This window comes from Eutrema salsugineum, unplaced genomic scaffold, assembly GCF_000478725.1.
Source record: "Eutrema salsugineum unplaced genomic scaffold, Eutsalg1_0 scaffold_5, whole genome shotgun sequence".
In the NCBI taxonomy this organism is placed as follows: domain Eukaryota; kingdom Viridiplantae; phylum Streptophyta; class Magnoliopsida; order Brassicales; family Brassicaceae; genus Eutrema; species Eutrema salsugineum.
In genome coordinates this window covers 8,339,335-8,356,613 of record NW_006256612.1, presented here as the reverse complement: position 1 = coordinate 8,356,613, position 17,279 = coordinate 8,339,335, and the positions used below count along the sequence as shown (strand labels likewise).

The following is a 17,279-nucleotide window of genomic DNA, read 5'->3' as shown; positions in this document are numbered from 1 at the left end:
TAATTAAACATTTTCAATCAGTTAGTTAATTAAACCTTTTCAATTGGTAGCTACTAGCTAGTGAAAACATTTTCGAAATTTTTTCTCTCTTTTATTTTTGCTACCAATAACTCACTAGTTACTCGGTAGAAAAATTCGATTGACGGAAATTTTTGGTCTTACATATACATATGTATCATGACCAATTCACCATGAGCTAGGGGATCGCCATGACATGAACACAAGTTCAAGTTCCGGACAAAGCTGGCCATCTTTTCAGATCCAAAAGCCAAAATTTCTTCAGCCACAGGAGCAAAGTTCCTTGGTTCACATTGGTTTACGACAACTTGATCCCGGTTCAGCTTGTTGATGCATGAAAACACCCTTTTTCTAGGACTTCTTGCTTGTTGGCAAACTCCGTTTTGGTAGTCTCAACTGCACAAATGAAGATAATCAAGATTGAGGTTCGAAACCGGAATGTGTGTTATTGTCTATACGGACCTTCGATTTTGTAGTCCTCCAGCCTCCTGAGTCTTGCTGTTGCTTTGGGGAGTACGCAAATCTCTCTATTGACTTTAACACATCACTCTTGTCCACAGCTGTATTAGTGACATCAAGAGATTCCTACAACACCAAAGCTGTATTAGTGACATCAAGAGATTCCTACAACACCAAAGCTGTATTAGTGACATCAAGAGATTCCTACAACACCAATAGAAAGATTGTTGTTTATTCCTACAAGGAAATTGATCTAAAACTATCTTTAGACACATCATTTTAGATGCTACGTTTGTGGAATTTCCTGTCAAGCTTTTGTCCTAAAAGCATTAAAATCATTTTAGTTCAGTTTAAAATTTGCATCTCTATTTATTCCCAACTGAAACATCAAAAAGCTTATCCTATATAACGGTATGGTATGCAATTATACCTTATGCTGTAACGCTGTTTCCTTGCTTGCAGCATCTTCGGTGACATCTACTTGATCAGCAAAGAACAAAATCTACCAACAAGGAAAAACATACGTCTTGATATTAGCAAGATTCATGACAAAGAACCAAATCATAAATGAGGGATACTTCGCACTCTGGAAAATCACCACCAAAGTCAGCTTACTTTGCTTAGAAACTGGACATTTGATGGATCAGTAGCCATGACTTGCACGCCGAGACACGTATTTGAGATACTGCAAAAAGGGCATAAGATTTTATGGAAAACACATCCATCTTGCTCACACCAAATACCCTGACCTCTTGAGCTTTCAAAACTTCTGCAGAGTCTCTGATTAACCATTGAGCAATCTGTCATGACAACTGAGACACTTGTTGGCATTTCTGCAGAACCAGTTCCTAATATATCTTTCAGAAGAGACAGCAAATATGTCTTGGACGACGAAGTCAACATGCATTTGAGATATGAGTGGTTCTCAGGTTGACCTAAAGAATTTCTGCAGAGTGAACAAGATATCCTCAATTCTCTCTGATTCACTTCCGGAAAAGCATCTATATTGTCGTTTTGGGATCTTGGTTCAGTACTCCCATTCGCAAATTCAAATCTTCTTGTGAAATTCGTGTGATCAGTGGGTTTAGTACTAGGAGCATTACTGTTTTCTTCTTCAAGGTCAATGACTGGAGAGCTAGTAAACTTTCTTCTCTTCAAAGCATGGGAATTAACACTCATATTCAACGGTGACTCTGCTTCAAGAGGAGATCTTCTGAAACTTCCAGTAGATGTATGCTCCTTCAAGAATTGATCAGGAGACCTCGGAGATCTCAGACCTGTTGCTGGGCTAGTGCTTTCATTCTTCGAGCAAGAACATGGACTGGCTTCAGTAATACTATTGATCATACCAGAGGTTCCCTTAACAAAAGATGTTTCGGGATCTTCATCACAGTTGGTCACCGACGACACTTCACAATACCTGCACATGAAAGTTTTTTAAGCTTCCGGAAAGATCTGTATAATATAAACCTTACACTCTTCAGTATTTCAATTCAATTTTCACATGAGATGATAGTTCCTGTAGTTGAAACTACCTCTAGCAAACATGTCACTATAGGTAAGTATTAAACAAAACTTGATTGATATTTTATTTACCCAGGCTCAGGTTGGACACCGCACTCAAGGTCAATGATTTCTTTGTGGCATTCAGCTTCCTCTTTAACTTGAATGAATGTCTGAGCAGGTAGTACACCAGATGATAATTGTGGAATGGAGGCTCCATAGTTCACACCAGAATGCCACATTGATCTCGAACCTTCAGTTATTTTTGGTTTCCAGTCTTTGTGATCCAAAAATCCCTTGCTTTCGTTCATTGAAGAATATTTTGGATTCAAACTTGTATAGTCCTCCACGTCCACCACCTTCCTACCTGTGATATCCTGCACACAAATTCATGATCAATAACAAAATGAATTCAGGAATACACCAAAAAACAGGAAACGTATTTGCTTTTAGAATTTACTTTTGGTTCTACATGACTCGATTTCCTCTGAATCTGTCTTTCCTTCTTTTTGCATTCCTTGCTTTGGTTTTCCAAGGAAAAGTTATGCTCAACCATATAATCCTGGGACCCTAACATCTTACTGTCAACACGTTCCTGCATGCAATTCTCAAAGAATTTGATGATTCTACTTATACTAACACTTTCCAGGGACCACCATGTAATAAAGTTTCATGGAAGGGAATGAACCTTGGCACTGTTGAAAAAAGATCTTAACCCTTCCATAGATTCTTCAAAGTTATCATACAGTTTAATAGACTGCCTTAGCCACTTTGAAATAGACGTTCTGTTCCTTTGTTCTTTGTATCGCTCATCTGGACATCAAAACAAGGCAACCTCAGAGCAATCATAACTGAACTGAAAACACAACGTTATAATAGAGTTGAGCACTGACTATCCACAAATATTAAAATCTGATAAGTACCCAAAAATATGATGGCACCATAATCAAACCTATGCCGGATACATCGCCCTGTAAAGAAAAACACCATGAAGACTAACCTGTTACGCTATTAAAATTGACTGGAACCACCAAGTGACAGACTACAAGTTATCGCATCGAACCTGCTGCTTGATTTAAAGCACGATAGGCTTGTTGGCAATACCAGTCACTCCCTCCAAGAAGGTTTTTAGATGATTTGTATGTATCATTATATTTTTTCTTCAGTCCGACTTGAATATCATGCCTGGCAATAAAGTTACTCGTTAGAAAACTGGTCCCCCTAAGATGATTTGGAACGAAGCTGAAAACAAAAATTAAAGGGAAGTAGATTCTTACAAGTTTGGAAATGGAATGCCAACAATTATCTGTGTAATCATCAAGGTTTAACAGCCTATTCATTAGCCAAATTGAGCAGTGTAAATCTTATTTATCCTACAGCTTCTATTGCAGCAAAAGACTACAGTAAATGACGAAACAGTATTCCCAGGCAATGAAGTGAAAAGGATACCACTGCCCTGGCGTTGTCGTCGGCAAAGTCAATTCCTTCTGAAACCTGTGAGATTCGTGAGAAACATGTAGACTTTAAACTCTCTAGTCATCAAGGTTTTGTTATATTCTATGAACGGTAAAAGGTACCCATGTCATGCTCATAGATTGGATAGCTCCCTTAAAGAACAAACCTTTCCTCTACATACTGCAAAAAATGCAGCTCCTTTCTTGAAATCATCTTGACTCTCAGTTTTAACAAGCCCTGCTTTCTTAGCTCGTCTATTTCTTCCAATCATTCTGTGCTTTCCGCGTATAGAATCATAATAACCCTTCAGAACAGAATCGAATTCATCCTGGGCTCCTCCTCTTGGCTCTGGACCAAGGACAGTTTTTTACAAGAAAAAAAAATGAATCACTATATGATTTGTTGCAGCAGCTTCTACAGGATCATAGAAGATTAGATGTTACTCACCAACAAAAACATCCTTTTTCAGGCAGAGCCGTGACCATTGCCCAGTTTCACGCCAACGCGTGCAAAGTTTTTCCATCAACTTATAGCTTGGAAAGAATACAAGCGAGCCACCTGGTACAATAGTGCAAATTTCTTCCAAAGATTTCCCTAGAGCATCCTTCAAATAAAAGTAGAAAATTGTGTTTTACAATACACGAAATCAATGCATCTCAGTAGAAGAACTAATTACTGACGAAAATAGCTTCAACTAATGATATAATGCTCAGTACCTGGAATGAGTATGAATCAGCTGTTTTATAACTTCCATTTAAAGGATAATTACCAGGACCATTGGAGATTGCCCCAGCCCACACCTGGAACAAACAGGCTGTTAAATCATACATTCAGTTCTGGAAACTTATGCTACTTGGAGGGCTTTAGTCAGAACCTGCATATTAACATCAATCACATGTGGAGCCTGTAAACAAGTACCAAACTGCATCCCAAGTTCTGACGAGAAAGAATTCATCGGTGATAAAGTCCTATATTTCATAACCAAGAAAATTCAACTTAATCATTACTAAAAGAGAAACACTGAAAAGTTAGCAAACCATCAGCCAATGGGTTAAGGATAAGAGTAAAATGATATGCACGGATATAATGTTGCAATACAAGTAGGACTGCAACCAAATGTGTAGTCAAACGTAACTCAAAAAGATGAGTATGATAAGTGTACATTGATGACGTTGTGGTTTTTAAAACGACCTTACTCAATAAAACTCTGATGAAAATGTGTATGTGACGTTAAAAAGGATGACTCTTTGCAGAAGCAAGAGTAATCAACAGGATGCTGCTTACCCAGATGTTAGAATGACGGATAAAGAAACATCAGCTAAGTCTTTGAAAACAACAGACGGATTCAGGCACCACAAGCTGAAAGTATGCGTCCAGGTTCCAGAAGAGTCTCCTGCATCCCAGTAGAGCAAGAATGAACACCTTTTGGTTTTATAGATAGTTCAAATATTTCACACATTCAGCTAAATGGGTCTATCAAAATTCACTTCTACCTCTTTTAGCAGAGCGTTGTAAACCCAGTTGGTAATCTAAGATGTGACTTCCATTTCTTGAAAAGAAGTATGTAAGTGAAGCGAACAATTCTGCATGAAAGTTGGGCAATAAGCTCTCCCATTCTCAAAATGATATTACAGAGAACAATGCTAACAAAGTTAGTGAGACCCAAAATACCTTCTAGTGTCAAGACAGATATCCCACTTAAATGAGGCATATCTGGTTCCATTTCCGCCTCCTTTGATGTTCTGATCGCCTTGAGCAGTAAGCACAATGTCACATTACAGTATGTAATAGAGGTCTGTGGTGCCTAGACAAATAACAGAGAATAATTGACTGACCTTTGTAAAGCATTCCAATAATATTGGGAAGCATTCTCGAGTAATATTAGATTCCTCAAGCTCTCTTAAAGCTTTGTCTCCAGTCCAGCTGTCACATAATAAATAGCAAAAAGTTTTATGAAGAGTGATGCACATAAATCCGCCTGCCTCCAACAAATTACATTTGCAACAAAACCAGTTCTCATGGAAAAATAAGAAAAACACGAGTATAAAGTATAAACACAGTTGGAACCCATTTTAAATTATAAAGTAAAGAGATGATCGGAAGAAGAGTTTCAACCCACCTAGAGAAATAGTGCTGAAAATCACGTTTTTCTAGCGAATCCTTTTTTCTTCCAATCCAGCTTATCAATCCCTATGTAAATAGAACACTCAGTATTAACAAGTAGTCAGCAAAGGTATCTCTGAATATTATTTTGCAGCTAATAACTTACCTCTACTACTTCACACAGAGGTTCATATATCATTGGCTGCGCCACGCTCATCTGTTCTAGTTCATTCTGCAATTCTGTATATGACAAAGCCACATGAGTAAAGTAAATGTAAGTGAACAAAACCGTGAATAACAGCAGAGATAGTTTGAATAGTACATACTGAAAAGAGTTTCTTCTTCCAAGTTAATGCTTCCTGCTTCTCGAGCAATGTCTTCCATATTGCTGTGGACAGGGAAAGTGTTTAGTGCATAGACTTAACTGCTAACATCACAACCATGCCAAATTTTTTGCAAACTAATGTTTCATACCAGCAAATTTTAAGAGCAAATCTAATTTTATTAAACCTAAGAATGGTTCTAAAGCTTACTGTGCTTCATCAAATATTATAATCGCTCCTTTCAGATCAACTTCAACTCCTGCTCGGATAACAGGATTAACTATATATGAATAAGGGCAAAAAACCAGCTGTGCGTTCTCCGCCATTGACCAGGCAGCATAATATGGACAACCTACAAGGAAACTATATAAGATTAAGAAATAGAAAATACAATCAATTAGAGGTAAAAATTAAACCAAATCAAACCTCTAACATTTCTTCCAACTTTCACAAGATCTTCAATATCGTGAACCTCATTGTGACCTCTTTGTTGAAGTGATGGGTGAGCTGTGATTTTACTAACGTTCCTGAAAGTTAAGGAAAACAGTTACATGATTTGACGAGCTAACAACAGACGAGGAAAAACAAAGAACTTAGAATATCAGGAGAAACTCACTTGAACTCGGGACATTGTATGTTAGCCTTATCTTTTAGGAGCAATCGACTGAAAAAAAAAAAGAACACATGTTAGCATAGAGGTAACTGAAAAGAATGGTGATACGATATGCATGTGGATGAAATTTACCATTCTTCATCAACATTCTCTTTCCCATGTACATGACGGTTAGTGCAGTAATGCTTTCGTGAAGCCTTACATGATGAAGATGGATCCAGGAAAGAACAAAAAAAACCACTTTTATGAGTGTACAAAACACAAATAATCTTGACTAACCATAAACAAACAAATCCTCAAAGAGAGCAAAATCAAGTTTTGACATGTACCAATACAGCCATGGGCACCCTGTAACCAGTTTTCCGGTACTCACGAATGACTTGAGTAATCTGAGAATGAGTTCGTCTAGAAAACAAAAAACAAACAATCAATAATAATAAGAAAAGCATAATTTTATCAGCAACATTTCCAAAATTGTTGATGCAGTAACGCTTACGAAGCATAGTATATGGTAGGAATTTTGGTTCTCTTCTTAATTGCAGTTTCGGCTGGCTCCACATTGCTAGGTAAAGGAGTATCTATTCAGGCATTAACCAGAAATTGAAAATCAATCTTCCCAATTTTAAAACCCAATCAATAGATGCGATTGGCGAGAAATCACGAACCTGAGGGCTGCGTTTCAGGTATGAATCCGCCTCCATGATTCAATGGATCGGTGGCTGCCTCCGGCGCAGGTTTCGAATGCGACAAATTCCCTTTCAGAAGCCGCGATTTATAGTTCTGTTGCCAAGCGAGAACCGAGCAGAGCAAGGAGAGAGATTTGCCCGTACCGGTGGGCGACTCAAGCAGCGCGTGGCAGTGACCGTCTCTCTGGGCACGGTCAAGCGTAGATATGACCCGGCTCATGAACGCGAGCTGCGTTCCGTACGGTTGATAAGGGAACTCCACTTGAAGGCCTCCGATTTGGTAGACATTTTTAGGGGTTTTGGAATTTAGGGTTTGTTTCACGTCTTGCTTCGAATCCGATTTGCTGGTTGTGGAAACCATCTTCGTTGAGATCTTTCGGAGTCCGGTGACGGAAGAAACTGAGAGCTGAGTTTCGTGAATGTCGCGTTGGTAATAAATGGGCGGGAAAATTTCACCCGAGTCTTTCTTATTTTGGCGCTCGTCGCTATTACTGGCAAAGTTAAGGTTTTAAAACGACGTGCAGTTCTAGTCGGTTAATAGAGAACGGTGATATGTGACGATGGACCATAAGTGGGCTTATCGCAGCCCATTTTTTATTTTTGGTCGTTGTAAAAGCGCATCTATTAACAACGCAAAGAAAAAGAATAAATTAATAAATAAAACTTGGTGATGCGTTTCATCAAGTCAGAGAGATAGTATTAGTATGTGACAATGCATTAGCTCGATCTTTCAATTTGTAGCTACCACATTCCGTGTAAACATAGTATAAGTTTCAATCTGGTTAATTTTACACGAATGTCTTACAGACATTGAGCTAAAGAAATATAAAAATAATCAAAAACATTTTGGAGAAGAGACTAAGAAAAGTGTAGAAAATTAAAATTTTGTCCATGTTACTCGTTCTCCAAGAAGAAAGCAACAAATATTTCTTTCATATAAAGCAAATGAACTCACAAGAATGGAACAGAGATACAGTACAACGAAAAACTTTACAAATTACAAATAGTCTACAGCTATTGTCTCATCCAAAACCAGAATTTGGGGAAAAAAATTATAAGATTTTTATGAAACAATCACAAGTTGATCAAGCGAGGAAAAAAAAAAAACAAGGATTTAGAAAAGGAATGATAATCAACCGAGACTAGAAGGAATTCCAGTTATCTTTCTTGGGGCTTTTATCATCAGAAGAGACTTTGAAGGGACCTGTGGAACCAAACGGGTCTGCATCATCAAACGAGTATCCATGGCTGCCACTGAAATCCTTTGTACTATTCATGGAGTCGAATCTTGAAAGCGAGGGACCACCAAAGTCTCTGCTACTGTTGATGGAATCGAACCTCGACAGTTTCTCAGCTCCCCCGAAGTCTCTGGAACTGTTGATTGAGTCGAACCTGGAGAAGGCGGCTCCACCAAAGTCTTTGGAGCTGTTGATCGAATCAAAACGAGACAGTCTCTCGGGCTGAGAGGAGGAAAAACCGGCGCCAGCTTCACTGGTGTTGAAGGAGTCGAACCTGGAGAAGCTATCGAAATTATTATCTCTGGTTGACGCATCGCTGAACCGAGGTGGAGAGTTCCCGAATCTCGAGAGTGGAGTGCTTGGGACTGAATCATCAAACGCAAATGGGCTCTTTCTCTGACCCGCGAAGCTTCTTGAACTTGGAGAATCTGCTCTTCCTGAGTTTCCACCAAAATCCCCACCAGATCCAAAATAATCTCCATCCTGTGTAATGCTAAGCTTGGTTAAGACTGGAAAGGTAACTAAGCAATTTAGCATACACAAAGGCAGTTGTACCATATCAAATCTGAAAAACATGAACTTAATCAAGAGGGAACGGTTTTTGAAATCAATGACAATCAAATAATCACAACTGAAAGCTCGATTAAATATTTCGATTTGTCAAAACGAGAGACAACAATGGATTCTATATTAACCTGGCTTTTTGACGCATCAAATCCCCAGACTGAATCCACATCATCATTAGTGTCAAACGCACTTGCCCAATTCGAGTCATCAAAGAATTCAGAACTCTTTCCATGAGAAGCAGGACTGTCTCTAGGACTTCTGCCTGATTCGTCTTCACTATGAGTATGCCCATATTCACTCTCATGGTGGCGGTCTGAGGTTTCTGAAAAAGGTCCATAATTCTCATCTAAATGAGTCGGCGAATCAGGTGGTCCACTACCATCATCCACCGTACCATTTCCCTTTTCGCCAGACGAGTTTTGCTCTTTTGATTTGTCAAATGTAATCTCATTGCCAAATCCTAATAATGGGAGGATTATCAGTCAATGTCCTTGCTATAGATATATAAATGTATTAGTAATAGAAAGCTAGTAAAAAACGTTGTACCTTCATCTTCAAACTTATCCCATTCTTCATCCCAAAGAGCTGCCCCTTCTTGAATTCCAGGTTGCCAGCCTTTAAGTCAAAACATTAACCAGTTCCAAATGAATTGTTTTGTTTACGAAATACATGGAATTTGCATTTATCTACAGTGAACTCACAAGACGACAGAATTATATGTATTACCAGCTGGAAGGTCTACAAGGGCCTTCGACTTAACCTCCAACCCATGTTTCTTGCAACGTTCAGTTAAAGCCTTCATCAGCTCCTCTAGATCTGATTGAATTCTGTCAGCCCGGACCTAAACATGCCCAGTAAAGCATCAAATCAGGTGTGTGAAACAGATACTGTATAGTTTAGGCATCACATATACATAAAGAATAGCATGTACCTGAAGGAGACCATCAGCACTACCACCTTGCTCCATGTTCACGATTGCTTGACTCAACTCCATCTTCCGGCCCTGGAATTTGTTAGCAAAACTTCAATAAGTAACAAATTTCTGTGAAGATCTGTTACTAAATTTTTCAAAGCCCCTTCACCAGAAAAGGTGGAAAAAGTGAGAATTGGGCCATAAAATGAGGGGACAGGACAAGACGCACAACATTACCCAGAGAAAGAGAAAGGAAATAACAAATGATGAAGTTTGGAATAAACGAGAAGCCTAGTATCGGAAGAGCACACAGAAGAAATGAAGAAAGAATATACTGCTGGAATATATGTAAGGTGTTGCCACTTTATGTGCCAGTCAAAGGAATTCGTCATACCTCAATCTCCCGGAACCTGGCCTCTTCAATAGTTAATTTTGACCCTATTTCTGCAACTTGCTTATACTTCTCCTCGTACTTCTTTGCCAATGTTTCAGCCTGCAGCGGAAATTATTCTGGATAAGACAGAAATAGCCTCTTAAGAAATGAGAAAATTAAAAAACACACCTCACGCTTGTCAGCGGAAGCCCTTTCGGAGATCTCATTTAATCTATTGTCACACCTGCTTTTGTACAAGACCTGACAGCGAGAGGAAAAATACGAAAAAAATGGCATCATAAGAACTGGATCTTACAGGAACCTACTCTAAAAAAATTGGCATCGTGAGATATCACCGTTACTTCTAACCAAATAACATGAGTTACTTATAATGGAGTACTCACAATATCCTGCATCTTCGTCCGGTAGTATTCAAGTTTCTCCCTAGAGTCCATATAGACATTCTTCTTTTCATCAACCTACAGAGATTACAAAAAAAATATTTTACAAGCATCCAAGAAAATGCACATGGAATTGTAACTTATATAAGCTTGAGGATAATTGTTTTCTTTAAAATTAAACTGAAAATGTAAATGATTACCTTTTCCTCATTAGTTGTTGTTTCTTGAAGATTTGAGCTCGCAGAATATCCGTTACCTAGGTGACTGGCAAAAGGATCATCCAAAGCTGGCGCTTGATTCCTTTGCTGATTAGATGCTCCAGGGTGAGGGACTGGTGCAGGAACTGGAGGTCTCATGCCAGTCGGTGGAGTGATTGGCCGCGCACCCATCACTGGCTGCTGTACAAAACCTTGCAGTAGAGAAATTTGACTTAGAGCAAAGTATCAGGGAAAGGGAGAAGATCACTAGAATGCATGAAAATCTGAGCAATACCTTGACCCGATCCCCATCCAGCATTTGCATAACCCTGTGTAGGAGCACCTGAGATAGATAACAATGTTTCATCAAACATGATGCTGCTAGGAAGTGCTGTCGGGAGAGGACGGCCTTCTCTATACCGCTCCATCAAATACAATGAAATGCAGAACTCCCTCAGAGAAAGCATAGTATCATTATCCTGATCAGATAATTCCCACACATGCTTCAATACCTCTGGAACAGAGCAAAAAGAAAATGTTAGCATAAACATTTCATAGCGTAATCATTTGAAGATATTATAAAAGGAACATAAGTCTCAGGAGCGTAGCAAATATACTTAACATAACAAAACATGGTCTGTCCCATGAAGAAAAATTACGAGAAAAAAAGTTTCGAAAATCCAGTATAGCCTCTAATTTCAACAGGGGCGACAGTTCATTTCATATACGAAATCATAGAACAATATGTAAAGTGGACTGAAAGATCGAATATCCTTACCCCTGGGTAACCTCCAGCTTAAAAACAGATTTCTTGCCTGCTCACCAGTGATTTTCCCATCCTTGTCACTATCAACTTCCATAAATACCTTTGTGTATTTCTGGACATCGGATGGTTTCATTTTTGGCCAGGGAGGCTGATTATTTCCAGCAGGAGTTGAATGGCCAGATCCAACTGCACTTCCAGGTGGCAAACCGGAGGATGGACCTTGTGAAGACAGTGCTGGCCTTGGCTGCTGAGGCTGAATTCCTGCAGGTCGCATTGAGAGGGTACTCTGTAGGGAGTCGAGAGCATTAGGCTTTGGCGGCGGTTGGGTTCCCGCAGACGCAGGAACAATGGCTGAACTGATAGAAGAATTACTCAGAGTTGGTTCTTGTTTTTGCTGGAAGGAGGAAAACATGTCACCTCCATTTCCAGATACAACCAGCGCTTTTGGATCAATTTGTGACTCTGATTTTAAGCCAGGAGAAGGTGCTGCCAAGCTGCCCCCTCCAAAGCCGGACGAGTATCCGCTGGTGTTTCCAGCGTACAAATTATTAAGATTGAACGTTGAGCTACCAGGACCAGATGCACTAGTGGGAACAGCCTGAGGAGGACGACTGACACTACCAGCAGGAACTGATTGAAATTGACCTGGTAAGGCACTTGGTCTATGTTCTGGACCCGCAGTTGGTCTAGGTGAGGTCAGCCCAGATATTCCTTGATTTGGTCTCACTAACTGGTTTGGTTGAGATGGAAAATAATTTTGATTGACATTCGCATTTGGAGCCCCTGGTCCTCTAAAACCCACATTTTGAGTAACTGTTGAGGAAACTGGTCCGGCTGTAGTAGCAGCAGGATTAGGTTGGGGTGCAGGAACAGCTGACAGATTGATTTTGGGCGCTGGTATTTTGGCTGCAGCAGGAGTATTCAGTGCTGCATTAACAATCTCAGGAGTCAGGTCTCTCTTGCTCTGTGCTACTGTTACAAGTCTCAGAGAATTATAAAAGTCTTGCCGACCAAGGAAACCACTGCGTGACCGATCAGAAAGCGACCATATCTACAAATGCAGAACACAGCTGATCAGTAGAAAATTTTATATAGCAAACGTCGCTTAATAAAACCCATTCAGGAAAATCATGTACCAGAAAGAATCCAGATTCAAATACATAATTACTGGTACACCTCCACACACATGTACTATGATACTCTTAATATGCTAAAGGAACTCTCCCAGCAAGAGGATTAACGAAATATGGCCACAAGGTAACTGATATCTCAAAAAATCGATTATCCAATTTCTTAAGGCTATGCAACGATAAAAAATCTCATGTAGAGGCTGTCAAGTTCGAGCAAACCGAAACCAATGGCCTTCCTAAACCAGTGACTATTCTAAAACCAAATGGAAAAAGCTTTTACCAAGGATAGCGTCACGGAAAGAACACTAGCCGACCTAAATGCCACTAAGTTTCCTCCGTGACTGCAATGAGATTTCAGCATTCCGACGTCCAACGTAAAATATCAAAGGAAAACCTATAAATCCTACTCTCATACACTTATAACTCTTCACTAAAGATCCTACCAAAGGCTGCTCTTAAAAAGCAAGATCCTAAACCAGGAAATAAAAAACAACAGCGCCACAAATCTGCCCCCGTGACTTCTTATCAGTTCATAGGCTATTCAGAATGTCAGACTATATCATAGAATTCAAATGGAAGAATCAAAAACTACGGCTAGAAACCAAAATCAGCTGCGTAGAAAACCAAATCAGATCTTTCTCTGTATAACTCAGAAATCTCGCTAGGCACAATCAGAAAAGCGGAGATCCAAGAAGAATTTTCACCTGGGCGAGAACTTGCTTAGGCAAACCAGATCCTTGAAAAAATCCTACAGCTTCAGCTCCACTGATCCGACCATCTCCGTCCAAATCTGCTCTCTTGAAGTACGCCTCGAATTGATCCATGTTAGGATTCTGCCCCGCCATTTGAGGGATCACCGGAGCTACCCGAACTTAGATCAGAGCTACGAAATCGATCAAAATCCTATCTCCAGAATTCTCCTTGTCCAGACGAAAATTGCCCGATTCGAACAGATGCAACAATTAAGAAGAAATGCCATTAATAAAAAGTTTTAAAAAAAAAAGAAGAAAAAACCGTAAAAATGACTGACACAGCAAAAGATCGAATCGTAATCACGATGTTCAAGAAAGTCATTCGTTGTTTTTTTTTTCGCTTGGCTAGTAAATGGGCTTCTTTATTAGCCCAGTTAAGGTCCATTGTAACAAACAATATGAAAGTATTGCCGTTTTCTTTGAAACTACCAGAACATGTACGTCGTTTTAAGGTTTTATCTTGACGGTCGTATAATGAAGAGAAACTACCCGCCCCATTTATTTATCAACACAAAACTCTCGAAGCTCAATTATTATTTTCTTACGTCTAGATTCTTATGGTTTTACTCTCTAACAAAATTAAGCTTCTTACATTTTTGTAACTTTTTGTAAATCAGATAAAATACTATTTAAAATTTCCACTACACTAACTTTAATTTTTGTATAAAGCTGTATGAACAGAAAGAATTTTTTTTAGAGAATATTTTAGTAGATTTTTTTCAATAGTTGTAGACATGTACATACAGCGAAGAACAATTAAACACCAGCTTCACACTCTCTTCTCCCCACCAAAATTAAAAATTCTTGATCAAGAATGTTAACTTCTGTTCACTTGATATACCAGATTGGTGTAAGTTCGAAGGATGTTAGTGATAAAGATAAACATTATTGCCTATTTTTTAGCAACAAAATGAAGAGAAAGTGATAAATAATCAAAAAGGCAAGCGTTTAACATGAAAACAAAGTATTGCCTATTTTACTCCGATGCTCCATACAACTAATCAGAGGTGAATCCATAAAAAAATTTCACCGATGACAGGAAAAAAACCAGTCCTCAAGTTGACCATTACTCCAAGTCTCCTATGATTGAAAATGTGATTTGTGATTTTAAACTACCCGAATTTACCCGTTAACTGAATTTTCTGTTCGTTTTTTTCTTTCGGGAAACATTTTGGGTAAAGTTTTGGGAAACTTGAGGTTGGCTATAATCTGCTTCCGCTGAATCCATTGAGCACATTTCAGGATCAGTTGTTACCTATGAACTTTACTTCTTTGTGATCCCCTCAAAGGCAGATAGCATTGATGATCGCATGTTGGCTATTTCCACTAGAGTTTCAAGAGCTGTTCCAAGGCAAACGAACAACAAAATAAATTTAGCTGGAAGCTGCAATTTTTATCTGAAATAGATATTTGCCTTGATAAATGTTACCTGTCTCAAATGATAGTTGAGCGCCACGCAGCTTAGGCGAGACTAGACCTCCAAATACAGACAGAGATTTCGCTCGTTCTTTCTTAATCTGGAGATTAACACAACCGAATTAGTAAAGCCTGCGTTCTACACTTCAATAGACTTTGTGCATAAGATAAAATGTTTGCTCACCTCTTCATCAGCTGCTAACACGGTTTCATCCTTGGCTGATGATTTCTCTTCTATCAAATTATATATGCAAGAGATGAGACACAACTAGCCAAAGGGCACAGAATAACCAAAAGATAAGTCCTTTACCAAAAACGCCTCGATGCCGTAGCTGTGGGCTACGAGGTGAGCCCATCTCCGAATCTGCATCAGTAGAGAAATGTTTTTCTTTCCCGCTACCGCCCTTGGAAGCCCACTTGGATAAAGCAAAACGAGGTACTGATCCCAAAGATTCAATTACAAGAGTTATATAAGTGAGGTAAGATTACAAATATTCATAGCATATAAATGTGAACCACTGAGCTATCAAACGCTCGGAGCATACATTTTTCAGATTATTTGAAGCCAATCTTACCCTCTTGCTCTGTCACTTGCAAAGTTGAAGCAGCGGGATGATACTTTAGGTCTAAGAGAGTGCTGTTGATACGCAAAGTTCCCATTGAGTGTCGAGCACTAGCTAGATCAAACCATCCCTGCAAAAGAACACATATTTCAGAAAGTTTATATACCCAGTGAGTTAACTAAGGCAGAGTCTCATCATATCAGTGAAGAAAAAAAAAAGGATTTCTTCTCATGGCTTCCTTAGCTAGCTAATCCATAAAACGTCTTCCACATGACCATTTGCTACCTTTTTACCCCAGATCGATTCTACACAGAGTTTCGTGATGTCAAAACGAGAAATCACATCATCTGAAAACAGAAACTGTATCCAGCTCATACATAATCTAACTTTGAAATGATATAGAGACCAAATTGAACCACTAAGTTTTACAAACACAGGCTAAGTAACATCTTGTTTAGATAGAGAACATCTACTATTCCATCAAGAATAAACAATCAGCTTCGATTTTAAAACAAACTCATCTAAAGTCATGGTATATACCAAAATGCTGTAGAATCAAATCGATCAGAAAGTCAGAAGAACCCATAAGATCCAATTTTAGTTTCATAACCAAAAAGAAAGTATTCCCATTACCTCTCGAAGCTTTGAATTCACAGAATCCATAAGCGTTAAATACTCATCCAACGAGTCTAGGAACTGCAAGACGTTCTCATCTCCTTTCCCTTTCTCAAACTCGGTTTTCGCTTCTGCCTCGTTACTCACATCCATGATTTCCTCTCCTTCCTCGTAAATCTCAATCCCTTCATCTCCCGACATCGCAAATTTAGCTCCAAACACAAAAATGAACAAATCAAAGGTTACACCAGAAACGGGTACAAGTGATCCAGAGCTCAACCGAAGTTTTCTGCCCAGAGATCGAGAGAACGATGCTCGACTAAACGAGGCTATAGGGAAAACGGCCAAAATCAACCCGAACTAAATTTGATGTGTCAAAAAAAATCTAAACTAAAATACGGTGCCAATTGCTATCTGTACTATATAAAAATTCAAAATTTACGATCTGAACTTTAATATATGGGTCAAAATCTATCTTGACCTTAGTCAACACGTCAGCTTACTAAAAACGACACCGTTTTGGTTGGATGAAAAATCAAAAAAATTGTTGTTCCCTGAATTCGAACCTGAGAAGCAGAGCACCATAAACAAGCACGTGAACCAACTGAGCCATGAGAGATTTTTGTTATTTAGTACACGCATATCTATATATACAGATGTATTTCTCTTTTGTCGATGGCAAAAATATATATAAAAGCCGTCACCGACTTGGATAACTTGATTTTTTTTAATTTTATCCTTTAATTATTTTCAAAATCAACACGTGTGTATCTTAAGACTATTTATTATATGTTTAATATAAAAGTATATATTTTAAATAAGAAATTAGTTTGTAAAAAATAATATTAAAATATAAGAAATGTGTAACATTTATATTGTAAATGATGACATGTGTACTTAGTAGCAACTTAATATCTATTAAAATATAGATATATCATAACTATATTCGACATTCACTCTCTGATTTATTTTTTTTCTCTAAAATCACGCAAACAATATATTTTCCTTTCTGAAAATCAATATCTGAAGGTGACGGTAAAAATCTGTTTTTCCTCTAAAATCAATTTTTTTTTTCGTTTATAAACAAAAACAACATTGTCATTAAATAAATAAAAACAAGTTATCCGAGTTGGTGAAGGCTTTTATATATATATTCCATCGACAAAAGAGAAATATATCTGTATATAT

General features: G+C 38.5%; 3 protein-coding genes across 5 annotated transcripts; all 3 read right to left on the bottom strand.

The window, feature by feature from the left end:
* Window positions 1-47: 47 nt before the first annotated feature.
* On the bottom strand, window positions 48-7,521 carry LOC18992859 (Fanconi anemia group J protein homolog). Its single transcript, XM_024152051.1, has 29 exons — window positions 7,140-7,521; window positions 6,971-7,052; window positions 6,804-6,879; window positions 6,607-6,671; window positions 6,478-6,525; window positions 6,288-6,388; window positions 6,072-6,213; window positions 5,865-5,926; window positions 5,705-5,778; window positions 5,555-5,625; window positions 5,271-5,358; window positions 5,107-5,185; window positions 4,929-5,018; window positions 4,720-4,828; window positions 4,310-4,403; window positions 4,152-4,235; window positions 3,883-4,039; window positions 3,602-3,783; window positions 3,430-3,474; window positions 3,258-3,286; window positions 3,044-3,165; window positions 2,904-2,951; window positions 2,669-2,793; window positions 2,441-2,575; window positions 2,074-2,357; window positions 1,093-1,897; window positions 908-979; window positions 481-603; window positions 48-414 (listed from the first exon to the last, which is right to left on the bottom strand). The coding sequence occupies exons 1-29, from the start codon at window positions 7,519-7,521 to the stop codon at window positions 370-372; spliced, it is 3,819 nt and encodes a 1,272-aa protein (XP_024007819.1). The 3' UTR covers window positions 48-369.
* Window positions 7,522-8,074: 553 nt separating this feature from the next.
* Window positions 8,075-13,590, bottom strand: LOC18992858 (epidermal growth factor receptor substrate 15-like 1). Its single transcript, XM_006416304.2, has 12 exons — window positions 13,450-13,590; window positions 11,628-12,666; window positions 11,145-11,363; window positions 10,853-11,061; window positions 10,656-10,730; window positions 10,441-10,512; window positions 10,273-10,371; window positions 9,897-9,968; window positions 9,692-9,806; window positions 9,512-9,580; window positions 9,094-9,425; window positions 8,075-8,881 (listed from the first exon to the last, which is right to left on the bottom strand). The coding sequence occupies exons 1-12, from the start codon at window positions 13,588-13,590 to the stop codon at window positions 8,303-8,305; spliced, it is 3,021 nt and encodes a 1,006-aa protein (XP_006416367.1). The 3' UTR covers window positions 8,075-8,302.
* Window positions 13,591-14,400: 810 nt separating this feature from the next.
* Window positions 14,401-16,431, bottom strand: LOC18992857 (coiled-coil domain-containing protein 115). Of its 3 annotated transcripts, none has more exons than XM_024152834.1 (6): window positions 16,110-16,431; window positions 15,489-15,606; window positions 15,224-15,370; window positions 15,098-15,144; window positions 14,927-15,014; window positions 14,401-14,838 (listed from the first exon to the last, which is right to left on the bottom strand). In XM_024152834.1, exons 1-6 carry the CDS (start codon window positions 16,290-16,292, stop codon window positions 14,762-14,764), a joined length of 660 nt encoding a protein of 219 aa, XP_024008602.1. In that variant the 5' UTR covers window positions 16,293-16,431; the 3' UTR covers window positions 14,401-14,761. The 3 variants fall into 3 exon arrangements, with proteins under 3 accessions (XP_024008602.1, XP_024008601.1, XP_006416366.1); XM_024152833.1 differs by having other exon boundaries at window positions 14,404-14,838; window positions 15,098-15,147; XM_006416303.2 differs by having other exon boundaries at window positions 14,406-14,838; window positions 15,098-15,147; window positions 15,224-15,352.
* Between the last annotated feature and the right edge of the window lie 848 nt (window positions 16,432-17,279).

Excerpts from the sequence above, each read along its gene's own strand:
- LOC18992859 (XM_024152051.1), bottom strand. The coding sequence starts at position 7,521 with ATGGTTTCCACAACCAGCAAATCGGATTCGAAGCAAGACGTGAAACAA. Across the intron at positions 5,779-5,864 it reads GGAAGAAGAAACTCTTTTCA|AATTGCAGAATGAACTAGAA; the intron begins GTATGTACTATT and ends TGTCATATACAG. Across the intron at positions 4,236-4,309 it reads TGATTGATGTTAATATGCAG|GTGTGGGCTGGGGCAATCTC; the intron begins GTTCTGACTAAA and ends TGTTTGTTCCAG.
- LOC18992858 (XM_006416304.2), bottom strand. The coding sequence starts at position 13,590 with ATGGCGGGGCAGAATCCTAACATGGATCAATTCGAGGCGTACTTCAAG. Across the intron at positions 10,372-10,440 it reads CTTCCGCTGACAAGCGTGAG|GCTGAAACATTGGCAAAGAA; the intron begins GTGTGTTTTTTA and ends TTTCCGCTGCAG. Across the intron at positions 8,882-9,093 it reads TTGATGCGTCAAAAAGCCAG|GATGGAGATTATTTTGGATC; the intron begins GTTAATATAGAA and ends AGCATTACACAG.
- LOC18992857 (XM_024152833.1), bottom strand. The coding sequence starts at position 16,292 with ATGTCGGGAGATGAAGGGATTGAGATTTACGAGGAAGGAGAGGAAATC. Across the intron at positions 15,607-16,109 it reads TGAATTCAAAGCTTCGAGAG|GGATGGTTTGATCTAGCTAG; the intron begins GTAATGGGAATA and ends GTTCTTTTGCAG. Across the intron at positions 15,371-15,488 it reads GCAAGTGACAGAGCAAGAGG|TTGAATCTTTGGGATCAGTA; the intron begins GTAAGATTGGCT and ends TAACTCTTGTAA.